Genomic DNA, 17,206 nt, shown 5'->3' with positions numbered 1-17,206 from the left:
CTAGCTGACATTCTGAAAATCCTATAAAAGAAAAGTACTTTCTAACAAATCAATATAAATATTTCAGCAAAACACAGCAATGAAGATCATTAAATTCCATATTTTAAAGAAAAAAACCAACTTCTTCTCTGTTATATTCCCTTGAAGCCCACACCATTACCACTAAATCTATTACACACACAAGGAAAATAAAAACTTTAAAACTGAGTTGAGAAATTGTGAAGCACAGAACACTGTCCATGGGACAAAATGAAAGCAAGAAAAAAGAAAGCAATTTCTTCCCTGAAAAGGGCAAGCCTATTTGAGTTGACTGCCCATGACTCAATTCTGCTTAAGAAAATGGGTCCTGCTTGAAAATAAATTTCTCTACAAAATAAACTTTGCTTCATATGTAATATGTAAGCATATCACATCACAGCCCTGGCTATTGGTCATTTGTTATCTACCATATACATGGTAAGAAATAGCTCTTAAAGATTATTTGCCTTTTCCTTAATTATCTGCATTCATCATTAAATATGTTAATTTGCAGCTTAACAGTTAAACCTTAATTAAATATTTCTAGGATATTATTCATGAATGAATTTATTTTGTATTTTTAAAAATGAACCATTTAGAGGATGGGTCAAAATCCAGTCCTCTGAACATTACCTGTTATCAGTCATGTACTTTCTCATTTAAGTAACTGTAATTATAAGAAACTGTCCTAAGGAAATGATAAAACAATAAAATAACATATACCAGGAGGTTCATCAAAGTTTCTTTATAGCTAAACATTGGAAGTTACTTGAATATTTATCAGGAGGCGATCTACTGAGCACATTATGATGTAACTATTTCATGGCACAACATGGAGGCAGTAAACCAAATATTGTAAGTTATATTTGTTGATGGGAAAAGATGTCCACAATATATTGTTAAAGGAAAAAAGAAGATTACAAAAGAGTGAGGCAATGATCCTATACTTGAATACAATATATATTTGCATGCATATAAAAAATAAATTAGAAACCTATATAGGAATAGAAAAGTATTTGTGGGTTGGAACTTAAGACTGGTTTTCATTTTCTTCAGTGTTCTGTATGGTCATACAGACACTTCTTTTTTGAAAAGCATCTATCATTTGCATCGTTTTCAAAGACTGATTTTTCCATTTTGACAAAGAGTGTAGGTTTAGATGGAACAAATTATTCTGAAATTGCAGAGAGTCCCCCAGGAATTTGTTAACAGATCATGGAGAGTCAAAGGAGGCTGTGCAATGGTTAAGAGCATGGACCACACTCAAAGCGTCTGGATCAAAACTGCATCTCTGCCATTAAAAGCCGTGTGACCTCGGGCAAATTAATCTCTCTGCCTCAGTTTCCTCACCTAAATAAAAAGGATAATAACAGCTTCAACCTCAAAGGGTTTGGTGAGGATGAAAGTTGTTAATTCAATAATAAACTAATGGAAAGGCCGTAAACTTTTAATCCTGTAAAATAAAATACTAAATTACGTGGCAATCAATTAGAAGTATCCATCTACACTAACCAAATTCTCTGTTTTTTGAATGCTTTCATGTACAATTGTTCTAATGTAGTTTCCCCAGGTTTTGTCTTCCACATCAAGAATTCAAATTGGGCAGCTAGGAGGTACTCTCATGCTGTCCTACTGCATTACTGACTAAACCCCTGAAGTTGATTCCCTGAGAACAGATTATTTTATGGGACATTTCTCTACCAAGACTTTTTTTTCATGACTTAGTATAAGTCTCGAATACCAAAATGTAAACAAAATATAACAAATATAACACTACAGGCAAATGGAATTCAATAAACCACAGTCATGGATCTCATCACTTTTCTCAAACAAAATATTGTGCTTATCAGAAATCTATTTTAAAAATCTTTCCATGTATCCAAATTCTCATAAAAGATTGACTTATAATCACAACTCATCTTAAGTGTTAGTAAAACTATAAAGTCTATTTTGCCTTTTAAACATATATCCATATATTCTTTGCTTTTCCTGGTTAATCATGATGTTACAAATAAATCTCCAGGGTATAAAATGGTTCATCGCTTTCATAATTAATATGCCAAAAGTAAATCTTCTCAATTGAGAAACTATCTTTTTAAAGAGGAATGTTAACATGTAAAATTATGTGTGGGAGCTATTTGATCATTCTGACGTAAATAATGATACCAACCACTCAATTTATCACTCACAAACGTCCTGTACTTACAAAAACAAAAGAAAGATTCCTTTGCCTTACTCCTAATCACTAATAACATAAAAAAATATATATATATGCCTTAAGATAAAGTATTATGGATTTTTTTTTCCAAAATAAAGTCATATCCCTGGTTCTATTCTATTTATAAATTATGCTTAATTACAAACATCTATAAATGAGAATGTTGCTTCACCAAAATGAAAGAAACAGATTCTTCAAACTTCCCAGGTATTATTTGCATCTCCTTGAACTCATAACACAACTAGATGCAGCAGTATCCTGCTTGGCAAGCTTCCTTGAGTTAACCAGTAGACCATTCTAGTAACCAGTGTCTTCCTGTGTAAATACTTAATGAAAGTTCCCTAAGACAGTCAAAGGCAAATGAGGGTAAAGAATATGACAATGGAAGCAGTATTTACTTTTGTTGTTGGCATCAAATAACAAAATATACAAAAATCCAAAATAAAAAAATTTCCTGGCATTTTAGGTCATCAACAGTTCTGTTAAATCTGTCCATTAGATCGGACTTCGCCAGAAAAATACTACATTCACATCAAGGCTGTGTAGCTCACGGCCGCCACACTTTTGAATCATTCTCCATCTGTTGCTCCTGAAACTTGGGCCACCTTCTATATACTCTTCATTTCCAACATCTAAGAAAGAACATTCAACAATGGGTTCCTTTTGGGGCCCTGTTATCTCCTGACTCATGCAGTCTGTGAGAAAAGGAAGCCAAGCAAAAGATAGTTATACAGGAAATAATTAACAGATACTGTGCTGAAGGATACCATTTCACAGCAACTACAAACTTACAGCCCAATTCACTAAAAGATACATCTGCTTCCCCTACTTTACAAACCTGGGCCAGCAGAACTATGCCAGACTTCACAAAAAGTCTAGGTTACAAAGAAGGAAAAAAAAAAAAAAATGCTTCCAAAAATACTTGAGCCAATGAAGCTGACTTATAAAAAAGAAATTGGAATAGAAGAAAATCCCATTGGTCAAGCCAATAAAACCAAACATACATGTATCAAATTGGCTTTAGTTGTGATCTCCTGTCAAAAATGGTATACCTATATAAAAGATGAATAACCAATAAAGGAAAAAAAATCAAGCTACCTAGATTTTATTTAATAAAAACAAAATGGTCATGTTCACTGCTACACTTAACTAAGTCAATGAATGGATTGTATTTTTTAAATAAATCTATATTACATTTGAATTTAAATCATATCCTTTTCTAACAGGTGGACAAAAGAAATTCATCTATGCAAGGCAGAAGCACAGAGATATACAAGGATTGTTAATTCTGGATATAGTAAATGGTTTTTAATACTTTATTCAAATACCAACAAATCAAATATCAACAGTTACCTAAAGAAAGAATTTATCAACATGCCCTAAAAACTACAAGTTTCATAACCAGTGATTACGGAGGTGTATCCTTCCCATTTTTCTAGGTATAGTCTGTTCTCTTTAGGATTAAGTATACCTATATGTAAATATTCAAATGGAACTAGAAAAAGTTATATACATAAACATTCTATTACATCACTACTACCCGCAGATCATTGAAAAACTGATTTTATTTTCATTAAAGGTGAAGGAAAAAAACCAATATCAGACTTTTCCCTTGAAATCATCTTTAGTTTAAAAAAGTTCCTGCGATCTTCTGTCACTGGTTGTAAAGGCATTCAACACTGTCACTTGTTTGAACGTCTGTTTGGCTGCCAATGGACTGTCCCCAAAAGAACATTTTTGCATCTCAATAGACTGTCCGGTATCAACAATCTTTAAACTATAAATTTAACACCACTGAAGCAAGGGGGAAATAACATCTACTTTGTGCTGTCTTGGTATCACATTTACAAAACGAACAAATAATCATACTACTTTGCACTTATCTAGAACCCTGCATCTGACGATCTCAAATGGCCTGACAAACATTAATTAACTAAGCTGCACAGCACTTCTGTGAGGACGGCAGGCATTTTAATCCCAAGAGTGGGATGAATGGAGATCCTGGGAGGCCCTGCCTTTGACAGTCAGTGGCTCAACTTGGAACTCAACTCCCAGAACTTGGAACCCATCTCCCATGGCCCATGGCTGAAGGTCTCTGCCAAAACCAACTGGTGCAAAATGTACATGTTGAAATAGACAGACTTCCCTAAATAAATTTACACGGGAATCTAAAATCATTTTTCCCCTAGATGCATGAAGAAAGTGGACTGATAAGTAGGGTGTCTGAACCTATGGGAGAATTCGAGTTATCATAGCTGATGAGTTTATCTATGACACGCAGATGTTTACCTGGATGTGGATTTGCCATAAACTCCCCCTACACAGTTACCGTCTAAACCCAATTATACTTCTGCATTTCATTAAATGAAAAACTGCATTTGATATTGGCAAAATCTTTGTGAAATTTAATGACAGATGCTTTGTTCCTATTAATGTGGTTATCAGTTAAAAGACATAGCTTTCTATGTCATAAAACCCAATCAAAAACGTCAATTATAAGAATGAGATCTGGAATTTCTTATGCAGGAAATCATAAGACTACTATAGTTGCATTTGTATGAACCTATCTACAAAATGAATAAATAAATACCTTTGTGTAAATATACAACATAGAAGGAACTGGTCAGAAAAATGCACACGATTATACTGCGTTCTGACTACCCTACACACTGTTTGGTTTAACATGAGAAAGGAACATCAAGTTGAATATTTAAAACCAATTAACTTTTGCTTTTAGCACAGAAAATGTTAAATATGTTAACCTCTTCACAGAGCCAAATCTTAAGTTTAAATGAAAACACTGTATTTTCAAAACATTTTCAGGAACTTATTCATGTTTATAAAATCCTTCTAGAAGTTTTAGAAGAGTAACAAAGTTTTCATATAAACTTGGGACTATTTCTAGCAGAGTCTAAAGTCTTTAATGTTTCTTCCTACTCACAAAAGAAAACAAAACCCAATGAGTTTACAGAAATATTAGGTAGTTAATACACAACAAAAAACTAATTTTCATAAAGCAATTTACAAGATAAAGCTTATGTTAATGTGCCCCCTGCTATCCTCAAAGCACAGTGGTCCACACAGATCACATACACAATTTAAAATGTTTTGTAACCTATCAATTTCATACTGGTAACAAAGGAAAAATACAAAACATTTGCTATGTGAAAATATATATAAACAATCCGCTATTGAACACAAAACTAAAAGCCAAACACCTATGTAAAACAAAAAAAGAAAAGAAAAAAACTAATAAGAAAATATTTTGAAATTTTAGTTCTTCTCTATGATTCTTATATTTCTTTCCTCACTTTGAGTGCAGCAAAATTTCATAACTGAAACCAGTTAAAAACATGTATCAGAAAGACCAATATCCTGAAAGCAACTATAATTGTGTGCTTTGTGAATGGCCCTAAATACATTCATCCTGCTCTTTAAAAATGTTTCCAATATTAACCAGCATAGGGTTGAACTACTTCAAATTAACATTTTCTGCTGCACAAATTTCTCATAATTCTCATTATCAATTTGTATAGTCAGTTGATAGTCAAGTTTTTACTTTTAATATTAGAAACTACATGTATAAATGTATATAAGTACACTTTATTAAGGCTACACTATATGCACTATTTAATAAAATGACTTTTAAAACCAATTTTCCTTTTTTTCAAAGTGCTTACTATTTCTAAATAAACAGGCCAAATAGCAAGATAATTTCAAGTTCCACTCTATTTATACTCAAATGTGAATATTATATTCTGTAGATACACATTTACAGACACCTATATTTCCATTCACTACATGTAAATTGTATTTGCATATTTTTATGGTATATTTATAAACTTTTATAGGACACCTTCACTAACAACTAGACCCCTACAACTATAAAATTAAAGCAGTGTTTTTACCTTCAATAAATATGATAGTGATACTCTGATGGGTCTTTCCTTACTGATGGCAGAGGAATGAACTGAGAATTTGGTATGATAATTCAGCAACGCCAATTTCTACCGCCAAAGTAGAATTCTTGTCGAATTCACATTCAGAATGGGCTCTGCTGTTTCTCTTATATGCCTTAAAAAGCTGATCAGCTAAGATATGTGTACGTTGAAAAGTTTTAATTCACTTAATACACTAAATACTGCACAAATTAAATCAGTTACACTTCCTCTTCCAAATAAAGCAGTGAGTCCCAAAAGCAGTATTAAAATAAAATGAAAATATGAATTTTAAAGAGTCACATTTTACAAAAGTCAAGGAAGAATGATCCACGGCTTATATATATAAATTTTGTCATCTCTCAAAATTTAGATGATTGCCTTTAAAAGATGACAAATCCCATGGTTAGGAATTTGATTATTTGTAGAACATGGTGAAGCGGTCTCTCGTTGAAGATTTCGTACTTCAGCAGCTAATGTGGAGGAACTAAAGAAACAGTTGCAATGATGCAACAAAACCTCTGAAGTCAGGGAATTAAGGAAGTGGAAGAATTGAGAAAAAGAACTTTTTAGAAAAGAATCATTATCCCCAGTCTGCTCAAAAAACGTAACACTCTCAGGCTCAGGTTTTAGACTTAACCATATAAAAAATGATTGATCGTTCCAAATTCTTAGTGTATGTACAGGGTGGCAGAAAAGGTAATATTCCAGAAACAGTCTAAAAGAGGCTGGTATCAATCTGGTATCAAACAACTGGTATCAAATGAAGATGTCACGGATGAAAACTATTTTAAAATGGGAAAAAAAAATGGGTGGGGAGCTCTAGTGATACGGATGTAAGGCACCCAATTACAACACACTCTCTCAAGATGCGATATGAAATTTAAAAACGTAAGACATGCATCCCTGCCTTATAACCAAAAACCAAAGAGCCACTTGAGACCAGAGGAGTCCTGAAATGCTAAGAAAATAATGAACATTTACAATTGCAGCTCTATGTATATGTATTGGAAAGAAGCTTCCTGAATTGAACACCCTTCTTGAAGGGCACAAGAACTATTTCTCTTCTTTTTAAAGTTACTTATAATCAACTTGTGCCTTCCCTGCAGGAAGGATTCTTTGTTTCTCGGAGTACAAGGGGCACAGCTCTTCTGTATTCAAGCCCTTCTCTTAGCTCCGGGGCATGACTGCCGCCAGGAAAGGGAACAGCTTTTATAATTAACTGTGCACCTCTAAGAAGCACTGCTCAACTCCAATAGAGAAACCTGAGAAGCACAGATAGGCTTCAGAGGATCTGCAGGAAATGGGAGTAGAGAAGCCGCGCAGACACTGGAAAGAGAAATTTTTCTCTCCAGAATCCATCCAGAGAGACCTCAGTGGTCTCTGACCCACAGGTCAAAGCATTGGGCTGGCTGTGCTCGCTTTCCTAACTGGCCCTTTTGTAAAGTTAGCTGCTTTCTGATCCTACCTTCTAGGCACCAACAAAGCATCGAAATCATGCAGAAAGCTCAACACTTTGTCAGAGTCAAGGTGAAATGTCGAAGTGGGGGTGCCTTAGGCAAAAAGCAAGCATCACTTATGAAGAGTTCGTGAATTTTCAAAATCTAAACTATTTCTTAACACAGCTACAGAGCATGAAGAGAGAGAGCAAGGATCTCATCGTTCTCAGAGGTTCTGTTTTTCCACATGGGACTATGTCTTTCTCCCTACAAAAGCCGGATCATATAAAACACACCGGTATTTCTCTTCTTTGGATGCTCTTCACACCACTCACACTTGGGTCTATCTCATTTTTTCCCTTCTTTTTGGTAACTAAACAACAACAAGCATTGTCATTTGTACATAATTATACCATCAGTTTTAAAAAAAACCTACATTTCCGTATTAACCCCTCACCATGGGCTCTGCATCCCTAGTGATTTAAATCTCTGCTAATTTCCTTGTTAACCAGATACAGTGTCACACCACCTTAAAATTTAAAAGTCATTTACCTATTTTAATGTAACAGATGTGCAATCTTCTGGGATTCTGAAACCCCCTTCTCCAAACGCGGCCTTGCTGTTTTGCATAATCACCAGGAATGATTAACCAACATTCAATCTGAGCTAAGAGCAGTGACAAACAAGTGATTGCCTACCACTATATCAAGGATGTGTAGAGTTCACACACACACACACACACACACATGAGCTACTTTCTGCCACTTCGGCCTTATGAGTATAAATCCCCAGACTGAGACAGATCATTTAGTCTCAGTTGGTAAGACTAAATGATATGAAATCTAGAGAATATGTGTCCTCCCATTTTCCCTTCAAGATAGGTGAATTATTTAAAAATTAAACCTTCCTACCCGTAACAGGGACTGGGATTCATCCTTGGACTTGTTTTCTCCTGACGCAGGATACTGCTGGGTGAGGGTCCCCGACTTCTCTCCGCCAGCTGGCACCCCCTGCAGGAATCCCTTGGTCTCCACAGCCAAGCCATAAATAGGTCGCGCCAGATGGGCAGCTTCGACATTGGGGCTATCCCTTAGAGTCTTGGTCTGCTCTTGGGTGCCGGACACGGGCGTCAGAAGCCCCAGGCTCGCCTGAGTATAGGATGGGCTGCCTCGCAGGATGTCTGCCCCTCTCCAAGTCATGTTTCGAAGGTCATCACTTGAACTCTCGGTCCAAACTTTCTCCTTTAGCCCATCCTTATCTTCTACCTTCTCCCTCTTCACCACAGTCTCGGAAACTGGCTCTCCCATTTTAGAGTCTGGATTGAGCAGACTGTAGACCTTGAGGTCAATTTTGGGCTCCTCCTTGATGGCGGACACAGCGTGGCCATCCTCCTCGCCGTTGGCTGTAGTGACGTCCTGCTCCTGGCAGTGGACAGTGTTGAAGTGCTCCAGTAGTGACTGAGTATCAGCAGCTGTGAAACTGCACTGACGGCATTTGTAGCAGCTGTGTGCTCTCCTGCAGAAGAAAACACTCGTTAGAAACCTAGCACTCGGAAGGGCTTGAAAAAAAACCAGTCCTGTTGAAGAGACTGTCTTGTTTCCACTGGACATTCTTTCCCGCTTTGTCGAAGTTGAGTTGACCATAGAGTTGAGGGTTCATTTCTAGGTTCTCTATTCTGTTCCATTGATCTGTGTGTCTGTTTTTGTGTGTTCCTCAAAAAGTTGAAAATAGAGCTGCCCTACAACCCAGCAATTGCGCTACTGGGTGTTTACCCCAAAGATACAAATGTAGGGATCCGAAGGGGCACGTGCACCCCGATGTTTATAGCAGGAATGTCCACAATAGCCAAACTATGGAAAGAGCCAAGATGTCCATCAACAGATGAATGGATAAAGAAGACGGGGTGTATATATACAATGGAATATTATGCAGCCATCAAAAGGAATGAGATCTTGCCATTTGCAATGACATGGATGCAACTAGAGGGTATTATGCTGAGCAAAATAAGTCAATCAGAGAAAGACAAGTAACATATGATCTCACTGATATGAGGAATTTGAGAAACAAGACAGAGGATCATAGGGGAAGCGAGGGAAAAATGAAATAAGATGAAACTAGAGAGGGAGACAAACCATAATAGATTCTTAATCTCAGGAAACAAACTGAGGGTTGCTGGAGTGGTGGGGGGTGGGAGGGATGGGGTGGCTGGGTGATAGACATTGGGGAGGGTATGTGCTATGGTGAGCGCTGTGAATTGTGTAAGACTGATGAATCACAGACCTGTACCCCTGAAACAAATAATACATTATATGTTAATTAAAAAGAAAAAGAAGAAGATAGCAGGAAGGGAAAAATGAAGGGGGGGAAATCGGAGGGGGAGAGAACCATGAGAGACTATGGACTCTGAGAAACAAACTGAGGGTTCTAGAGGGGAGGGGGGTGAGGGGATGGGTTAGCCTGATGGGTATTAAGGAGGGCACGTTCTGCATGGAGCACTGGGTGTTATACGCAAACAATGAATCATGGAACACTACATCAAAAACTAATGATGTAATGTATGGTGATTAACATAACTTTAAAAAAAAAAAAAAAAAAACCCAGTCTTTAAGGACCTGAATTTTATCTCCTGCAATGTAATAGGTAGGACAAAATACACCATTCGCAACACCCAGAAGTTGGAATGTAATTAACTGGCATTTCTGGTTCCATATAAAGAATGTGACATTCCCTTTTGTTAGATCAACCATAACAGGTAGACACACACATATAAACTAATGTGTCCACACTCCAGCCAATTCACAGTGAAACTCGGTTGGTGTGTTTTATTATTGAAAGACTTGCTCTGTTCACCAATTCTATATTATTTAACAGACACATATATTTGTACACTAATTTCATCAGTGGAGTTTTCACTTTCTGTTTATTTCAACTAAATCGACATTTTTTTCATTATAAATATACATACATCTCTAGTGCTAGTTTATATAGCGTTTACATGTATTAAATTCTACTTGATTACAGTGTTCTTTTCTATCACACAATTTAAATCAATTTAGTCAATGAAATATGGTTGACTGATCTAATCTAGTAAATAAGATGTATCAGAAGCTCGAGATTTTTTAAGACAAATTCTATCTATCCGTGAGGCTTTAGGAACATTCAACAATTGAGCATCTGCTGGGTGTGCAGCACGATAGGGGCTGACTGGATATATTCATTCATAAAGAACGTGTGAATGCAGGTGTTTTCTTTTTTAAAAGGCATAAAACAAAAAGAACGTATTGTTGAATTTCATAGCATCCTCTGCTATTAAAGATGGAACACTGTCAAATTAAGACAAATATTTGATTAACAAAGAAGAACAGAGGCACTGTATCCTAAAAGACATACTGGGAAGGTACACAAGTGACTTGGAATAAGGCATACTTATAAAAACTTTGTATGACTCTCTAAATAAACTCCATGTGGAAACACTTGCTACTTCACTAATGCAATCCGTTGCCAACTTAAAGTAACAAAATAAGTCTGGAGAGCTATTACTTAAAGCTATCACCACGTATGTGCGCATATATATAACTGTAGATGATCATCACAAATTACTTTGCCAAGCCCTGGGGTCACACTGGTGTATGTAGAAGAAACCCAGTCTTTGTCCACCTGGTGTTTAGAGTCTAGTCAGGAAGGACGATCCTCACATTAGACTATAAATAAATATAAAGAGTGGTATGTGCCAAGAACTTTTATGGATGGGATGGTAATGGGGTTGATGGGCTGCATAAGGCAGTCAGGAAGGCCTTTCTGAGGGAGAGAAAACCAACGGATGAAAAGGAGCTATTCTTGTTGGAGGAGGGGGAAGGGGAAGAAGGCACATTCTAGCCAGTCTGAAATACTGAACAGAGGCCATCGTTGCTTTAGAGGAATAAATAAGAGGAAGCATGTCAATCAACAAGCTGGAGGGGTCATCTAGAGCTTTGTAGACCATGATAAGCAGGCAGAGAGATACCTTCAGAGGTTAAAAGAAGCAATTGCAAGGTTATAGGCACAGAAGTAGCATCGTTAAATGTATGTTTTAGTCACTTGGGACCTTAACGGTTTCTGTACTGAATAACTTCATTCCCTTATGAGACCTGTCTGATGGCTGAAAAATCCAAAAGAATGTTCATATTTTAAGGAAGCAAAATTCAAAGGTATTAAGATATGTAACAAAATCTCAGCCAGTATTTGTCGAGAGTACTTAATGCAGTACAGAATTGTCTTCTTATCATTAACAGCTTACATTTGGTTGAATAAATATGGACATTTAACTTTTACTTTTTACAGAAGGTTGTTTTCTATCTTTTCTTCACTGTTTAAGTAGTAAAGATAAAGCAAAAGGAAATACAACAAAGGTGAATAATTTAATGATGAACTGACCATAAAAATGTAATGTTAAAATTAAATTTCTCAAGTGAAAGAAGCCTAACCCTTGAGGAGAAGATGTCTATAACCAAGAGTAAGAATCTTAACCCAAGGTCAAGGCTAGAAAACCCCATATAGGATTCAGATCACAAAAGACAAAAGACAAAAGACTCAAAATCTAGGACCTTGAACCTATGGGAACTTCAAATAAAGAGCAAATTATATTTGAGTATCTAGCAAAATTATATTTGAGTATCTCCAATGGGAGATAAACTCCTAACTTCAAAATTGTACCAAAAAATTTTTATGTCTAAGAAGTTCAATCATACAGAGAAAAACAAATTTATCAGAATGGTTAAAGACCAAGGAAATACCCTCCTGAAGATATACCACATAATCTATTGAGTCATGATAATTAAACAAACAAACTTCAGGAAGCACATTCACAAGCTCTGATCAACCTTCACCGCTAGACAGTTCTAGCGAGTTCACTGCCCACTACGGCAGTAAATTTATGGTTTCCTTGACATGGTGGGGTCTCTGTTTGAAATCTCTGAGGGGAGTTTCTTCCGATAATGTAAGACTATCAATTACCACTGCTCCTTCTACCAAAACTGGTATTTTATACAAAACCAAAAGTACAAAAAGTATAAAAAATTCCAAAGTCCAAAATTTCTACTTCAAGAAATAAAGACAATTCTAGGGCAACAGGAAGGAAAGAGTAGCAATGCACAATAGAAGAAATACAATTTCCTAGGGTACCTTGCAACAAAATATTTTAAAACAGCAGGATCTCAGTTCTTATTGGAGCATTTAAGAGTGTAGACTCTGGGAATGCCTGAATTTCAATCTTGACTCTATCTTTTACTCTATGTGTGACTTGAGATAATTTACTAAACTTGCCCCAATGTCTTCATCTGCAAAATGAAAATAACAGTGCCTCTTGATAGATTCTTGTGAATATTAAGGAAATAACACCTTAGTAGGTGAGTAAATAAGTAGGGTCAATGGGTATAAATCCCAAAATTAAATAAAGCCCCTCTCTTCTGTGTGAATCTATGGTCTTTGTGCAAAGGAGTTTAAACTTACAAACTAGCATTTTGTTATCATCCTTTTCCATTCTCCTATGTACCTTAACCATGATGAACATCGTTCTTAAAAGTAAGTTTATTTCCTAGAAGAAATTCCTTTAAGACACTGACAGGTAGAATATATTCTATGCCTTTTCTGCTTCACCTAGTGGCACTCAATAGCCTGAAAGAATGAGGACTTTAGTACTTTGCTTAATTGCCTACCTTCACTCTTTTCATTAATAGACACAGAATCTTAAGATTCTGAATCACAAAAATAGAAAAAGGCATTACATATATTTTATTAAAGTCTTGGGAGGTGGAGATGCCTTGAGTGTATTCATTAAGATGGTTTAGAATCATGATATATCTAGTAATATATCTCAGTAATTCAGATTATGTGCCTTCAATATCGACTTATTCTGCAATCTAGAAATGTCCTTGAGCCGTCCTATCCCTCCACCAAATAAAGACAACACATGCAACCCTTACCCATGCCTTGATTGGTATGTCCCCTTTAAAATACAAAGGCCGTGGGTCCCTGCCCAGGCACTGAATTCCTCATAAGGTATTACACTCAGCGTCTGGGGCTTCTAGGTTCTCTGATTCCAAGTTGTCCCAATGGACAACCCCTGACTCTTTTGCAGATCTCAGCAAGAGTTATTCTGATCTGCCCCACAGAGGAGCTCCTGATCTGATTGTTCCAGGCAAAACCTTCCCTGGCATGGGTGCTGGAGAACCATCAGAGATCAGTGGGGATGAATACAAAGCAAACAACAACAACAACAACAACAACAACCCCCCCCCCCACCACCACCACCCAACTGCAGAACTAAGTTCTTGGTGAGAACCAGGTTTTACAGTGAAAAGGAAAACACATTTTAACAGGAAGGATATTAAAATAAAGTTGTAATAGTAAGCTCAACTCACACACCTTTCCTTTTGAAGAGTTCAAAGCACTCTGATCTCCCATTTCACTGAAGGATACAGCCCATTTTACAGATAATTAAATGAAGAATGGTGACTTGTCCCTTCAATCTACATCGAGTCAGGAACACAGGGCTTCTACCTTCCAGATCGATGTTCCATTTTTCGATCCTTGACAGCCCAAATTTTTAACTTTATAGAAATCAGTGAAACCACTGACAATATGGAAAATGAAAACCCGAGAGGAAGGGAAATGGATCATCTGACAGCAGAAAACACTGACTACAGTAATGGTCTGCAAAACATGCTGAGTTTCTTAGCAATACAGGGTCCAATGCAACACAGGTAATGCCCTTACTAGCTCATTAATCAGAATCTTAAGATTTTGGGTGTAACAACTATTTATGAAAAGAGAGTAAAGCTTGACAATTAAGCAGTAAACTGCTAAAGTGCTCAATCTTTCAGGCCATTGAACACAGCCAGGTGAAGCAGAAAAGGCAATTTGCTACATAGGACTCTAGAGACCGGAAGGGCTTCTTTCTCCCTGTAATATGTCTTAAATAAATGATAGAAAATATTTTAAAAAGACATTACTTTACTTTCAAAAGCTTAGAGCCACATAAACTTTTTAATAACCTACACTAACATCTAGAGCAGTGTGTCTCCAATTCTAACATGCATAGCAATCACCTGGGAATCTTGCTGAAATCCAGATTCTGATTCTGGAAGACTGGGGTGGTACCCAATATTCGGTATTTCTTATAAAATCCCAGATGATTCTGATGATGTTGGTCCCCAGACCACACCGTAAATAGCAAGAGTCATGAAGCCATGGTTAGAAAGAACTTCAAGATGGGTATTAGTATGGAACAAACTGTCAGCACTTGACAGAATATTTTCAAATGAATTCTTTATGATGAGCAACATCATCTCCCCTCTTAAAGCACATACAACCTTATCCACCTCTGAGAGTCAACACTAACAGCTTTGGAAGTTAAAACTACAACTATAACATTGTCAAGCATAATCCCCAAACAAGAATTAATCTTTTTTTTTTTTTTATAATTACATTGTGTGGGAATCACCTTTCACTATTTATAGTGCTAGGCCATTTATATACATTATCCCTCAACAATCACACAAAGTACATATTCCCATCCCTACTTCATGGGATAAGAATCTGAAGCATAGACAAGTCAATTCACATAGAATAATACGGAGGACATGACACAGTATTGAGCACTTGTCCACGGTCCTCTTTCATGGATGCTGTTTGGTAGCTGATGCAATGTTATTAGCTGATTCAGGAGTTAAGTCCCTGAAAGATGTACATATATTCTCTGACACGTGTCATTCTCTCAATAATTACTGAGAAGACCTTCAACATAATGCCATGTCCCCTAAAAATAAAAATAGATGATTTTAATCCCTAGTATAAGAAACATTACAGAAGGATACAAGTTTAGTCACTGTGAAAATACTTTAGTTTGGACTCGCCTGGGACCTACAAAATGAATTTCATTTTATCAGCATTCATATGAAAACTTCAAAGAAGTTCAAGGAATCTTTCTTGCATTTCCCAAGATCCACACTCTCACCCACACAGACTTCCAAAATGATTCAACCCAAGTATGCCTAGCACCCTCTGAGCTCCTCCAAAGCTCTGTTTTCTTCTGAGGACTTTCTCCACATTGCCTTTTATTAAAATCTTGTGTATGTCCTAGATTACAGTTATACTGTAATTGCCTTAACATCAAGATCAATGTTCACACATCTCTGCATCCACTCCCCACCCAGAACATCCAATAGTAAATATATACTTAGTCACAAAAGGGATAAACCACCACAGCTCTGTGGATGTTCAGGATGCTGGATTTAATATATAGAATCATAAAGCAGCAAAGAAATACTAAGAAGTACACAGATATATTTCATAGACAGTGCATTTTGAGTGGCTTTTCTGAATAAACCCTTCATTATTTAAAAACTCCTAGAACTTCTGGCTACATTTAGCCAAAGTTCTCCTTAATACAAATATATGCTTTGCATTAATTTAAATTCTATATTCTCCTGCCAAACGGATAGCAAACACTCTCCTCATGCTACCTAAGGGAAAAAAATGTCATTTCGTAGGTCTCCCTAGCATAGGATTGCCAGATAAAATGACGACTTGAATGTCAGTGTAAAAAAACCAAATATTTTAGTGTATGTCCCATGCAATATTTGGGATATATTTAAACAAAATCAGTATGTCTCATGTAACATTTTAGACAACGAGGACATGAATCGAAGAAATTTGATAGAAAAGCTAAATCATCCCTTGCCTCCAGAGAAAACTATAAGCTGCCTAACAAAAGACCAAATTGTATTTAATTCAAGTGACTTAAAATTTCTGTGAGAAAAGTTGTTTTATTCCTTACCCTATTTAACAGAATTTTCATGTGCTATAAAAATGCATTTATTTCAGTTCCATCCATATTTCAATGTACAGTGGCTTTAGCAATAGTGTTTCATTCATTAGCAGAGATAATACATTATTTTCAAAGTTCATAAGGGGCTGAGCTTTTCTAGGTCCTAGAAAAAGATCAGCTCAAAGATGCTACTCTATCATTACCTTACTCTGATAAAACTTCTATATTTCTATTTTTTTTAAAGATTTTATTTATTCATTTGAGACACAAAGATACAGAGAGAGAGAGAGAGAGAGAAAGCATGAGCAGGGAGAGAGGCAGAGGGAGAGGGAGAAGCAGGCTCCCCGCTGAGCCAGGAGCCCGATGCGGGGCTCGATCCCAGGACCCTGGGATCATGACCTGAGCCGAAGGCAGATGCTTAACCATCTGAGCCACCCAGGCGCCCCTCTATATTTCTATTTTTACAATAAACTAGCCCACAGTATATGTGAACTCAGATCTGAGCAATGCTTTTCTCTTCTAAATGTAAACTCCCAGAGATTTCTGCCAGCATCTGAAAAGCTCTCCTCTACCACACAGGTGTACTTCTTAACCACTGAAATCTGTTTCTTCTTCAACGACTAAACAAAGCATGGAAGTAAATGAGTAGATCATAAATACTAATCAATTAGACTTTGAAAGGTATTTTTTTGGTAATTATGGAATCTAACACCTATAGACAAATTACCATAGAAGAAGAGTAAATGAAGGTGGTTTAATTTAAATATAGATCAAGAGATCTGGTATC

General features: G+C 36.5%; 1 protein-coding gene across 9 annotated transcripts in view; it reads right to left on the bottom strand.

The window, feature by feature from the left end:
* The window catches only part of TRPS1 (transcriptional repressor GATA binding 1), a 255,464-nt gene that overhangs the window by 166,439 nt on the left and 71,819 nt on the right, over positions 1–17,206 (bottom strand). For all 9 annotated transcript variants that reach the window (XR_013447732.1, XR_013447731.1, XR_013447733.1 and 6 more), the window contains one exon: positions 8,525–9,128. Coding sequence is in view for 6 of the 9 variants with exons in the window: in XM_036120295.2 (XP_035976188.2) it covers positions 8,525–9,128 (604 nt within the window). In the remaining 3 variants the exon portion in view is untranslated. The remainder of the gene's footprint in view (positions 1–8,524; positions 9,129–17,206) is intronic.

This window comes from Halichoerus grypus, chromosome 5 (genome assembly GCF_964656455.1).
Source record: "Halichoerus grypus chromosome 5, mHalGry1.hap1.1, whole genome shotgun sequence".
Lineage (NCBI taxonomy): Eukaryota > Metazoa > Chordata > Mammalia > Carnivora > Phocidae > Halichoerus > Halichoerus grypus.
The sequence above is the reverse complement of the archived record's forward strand: the minus strand, read 5'-3'. Positions and strand labels throughout refer to the sequence as shown.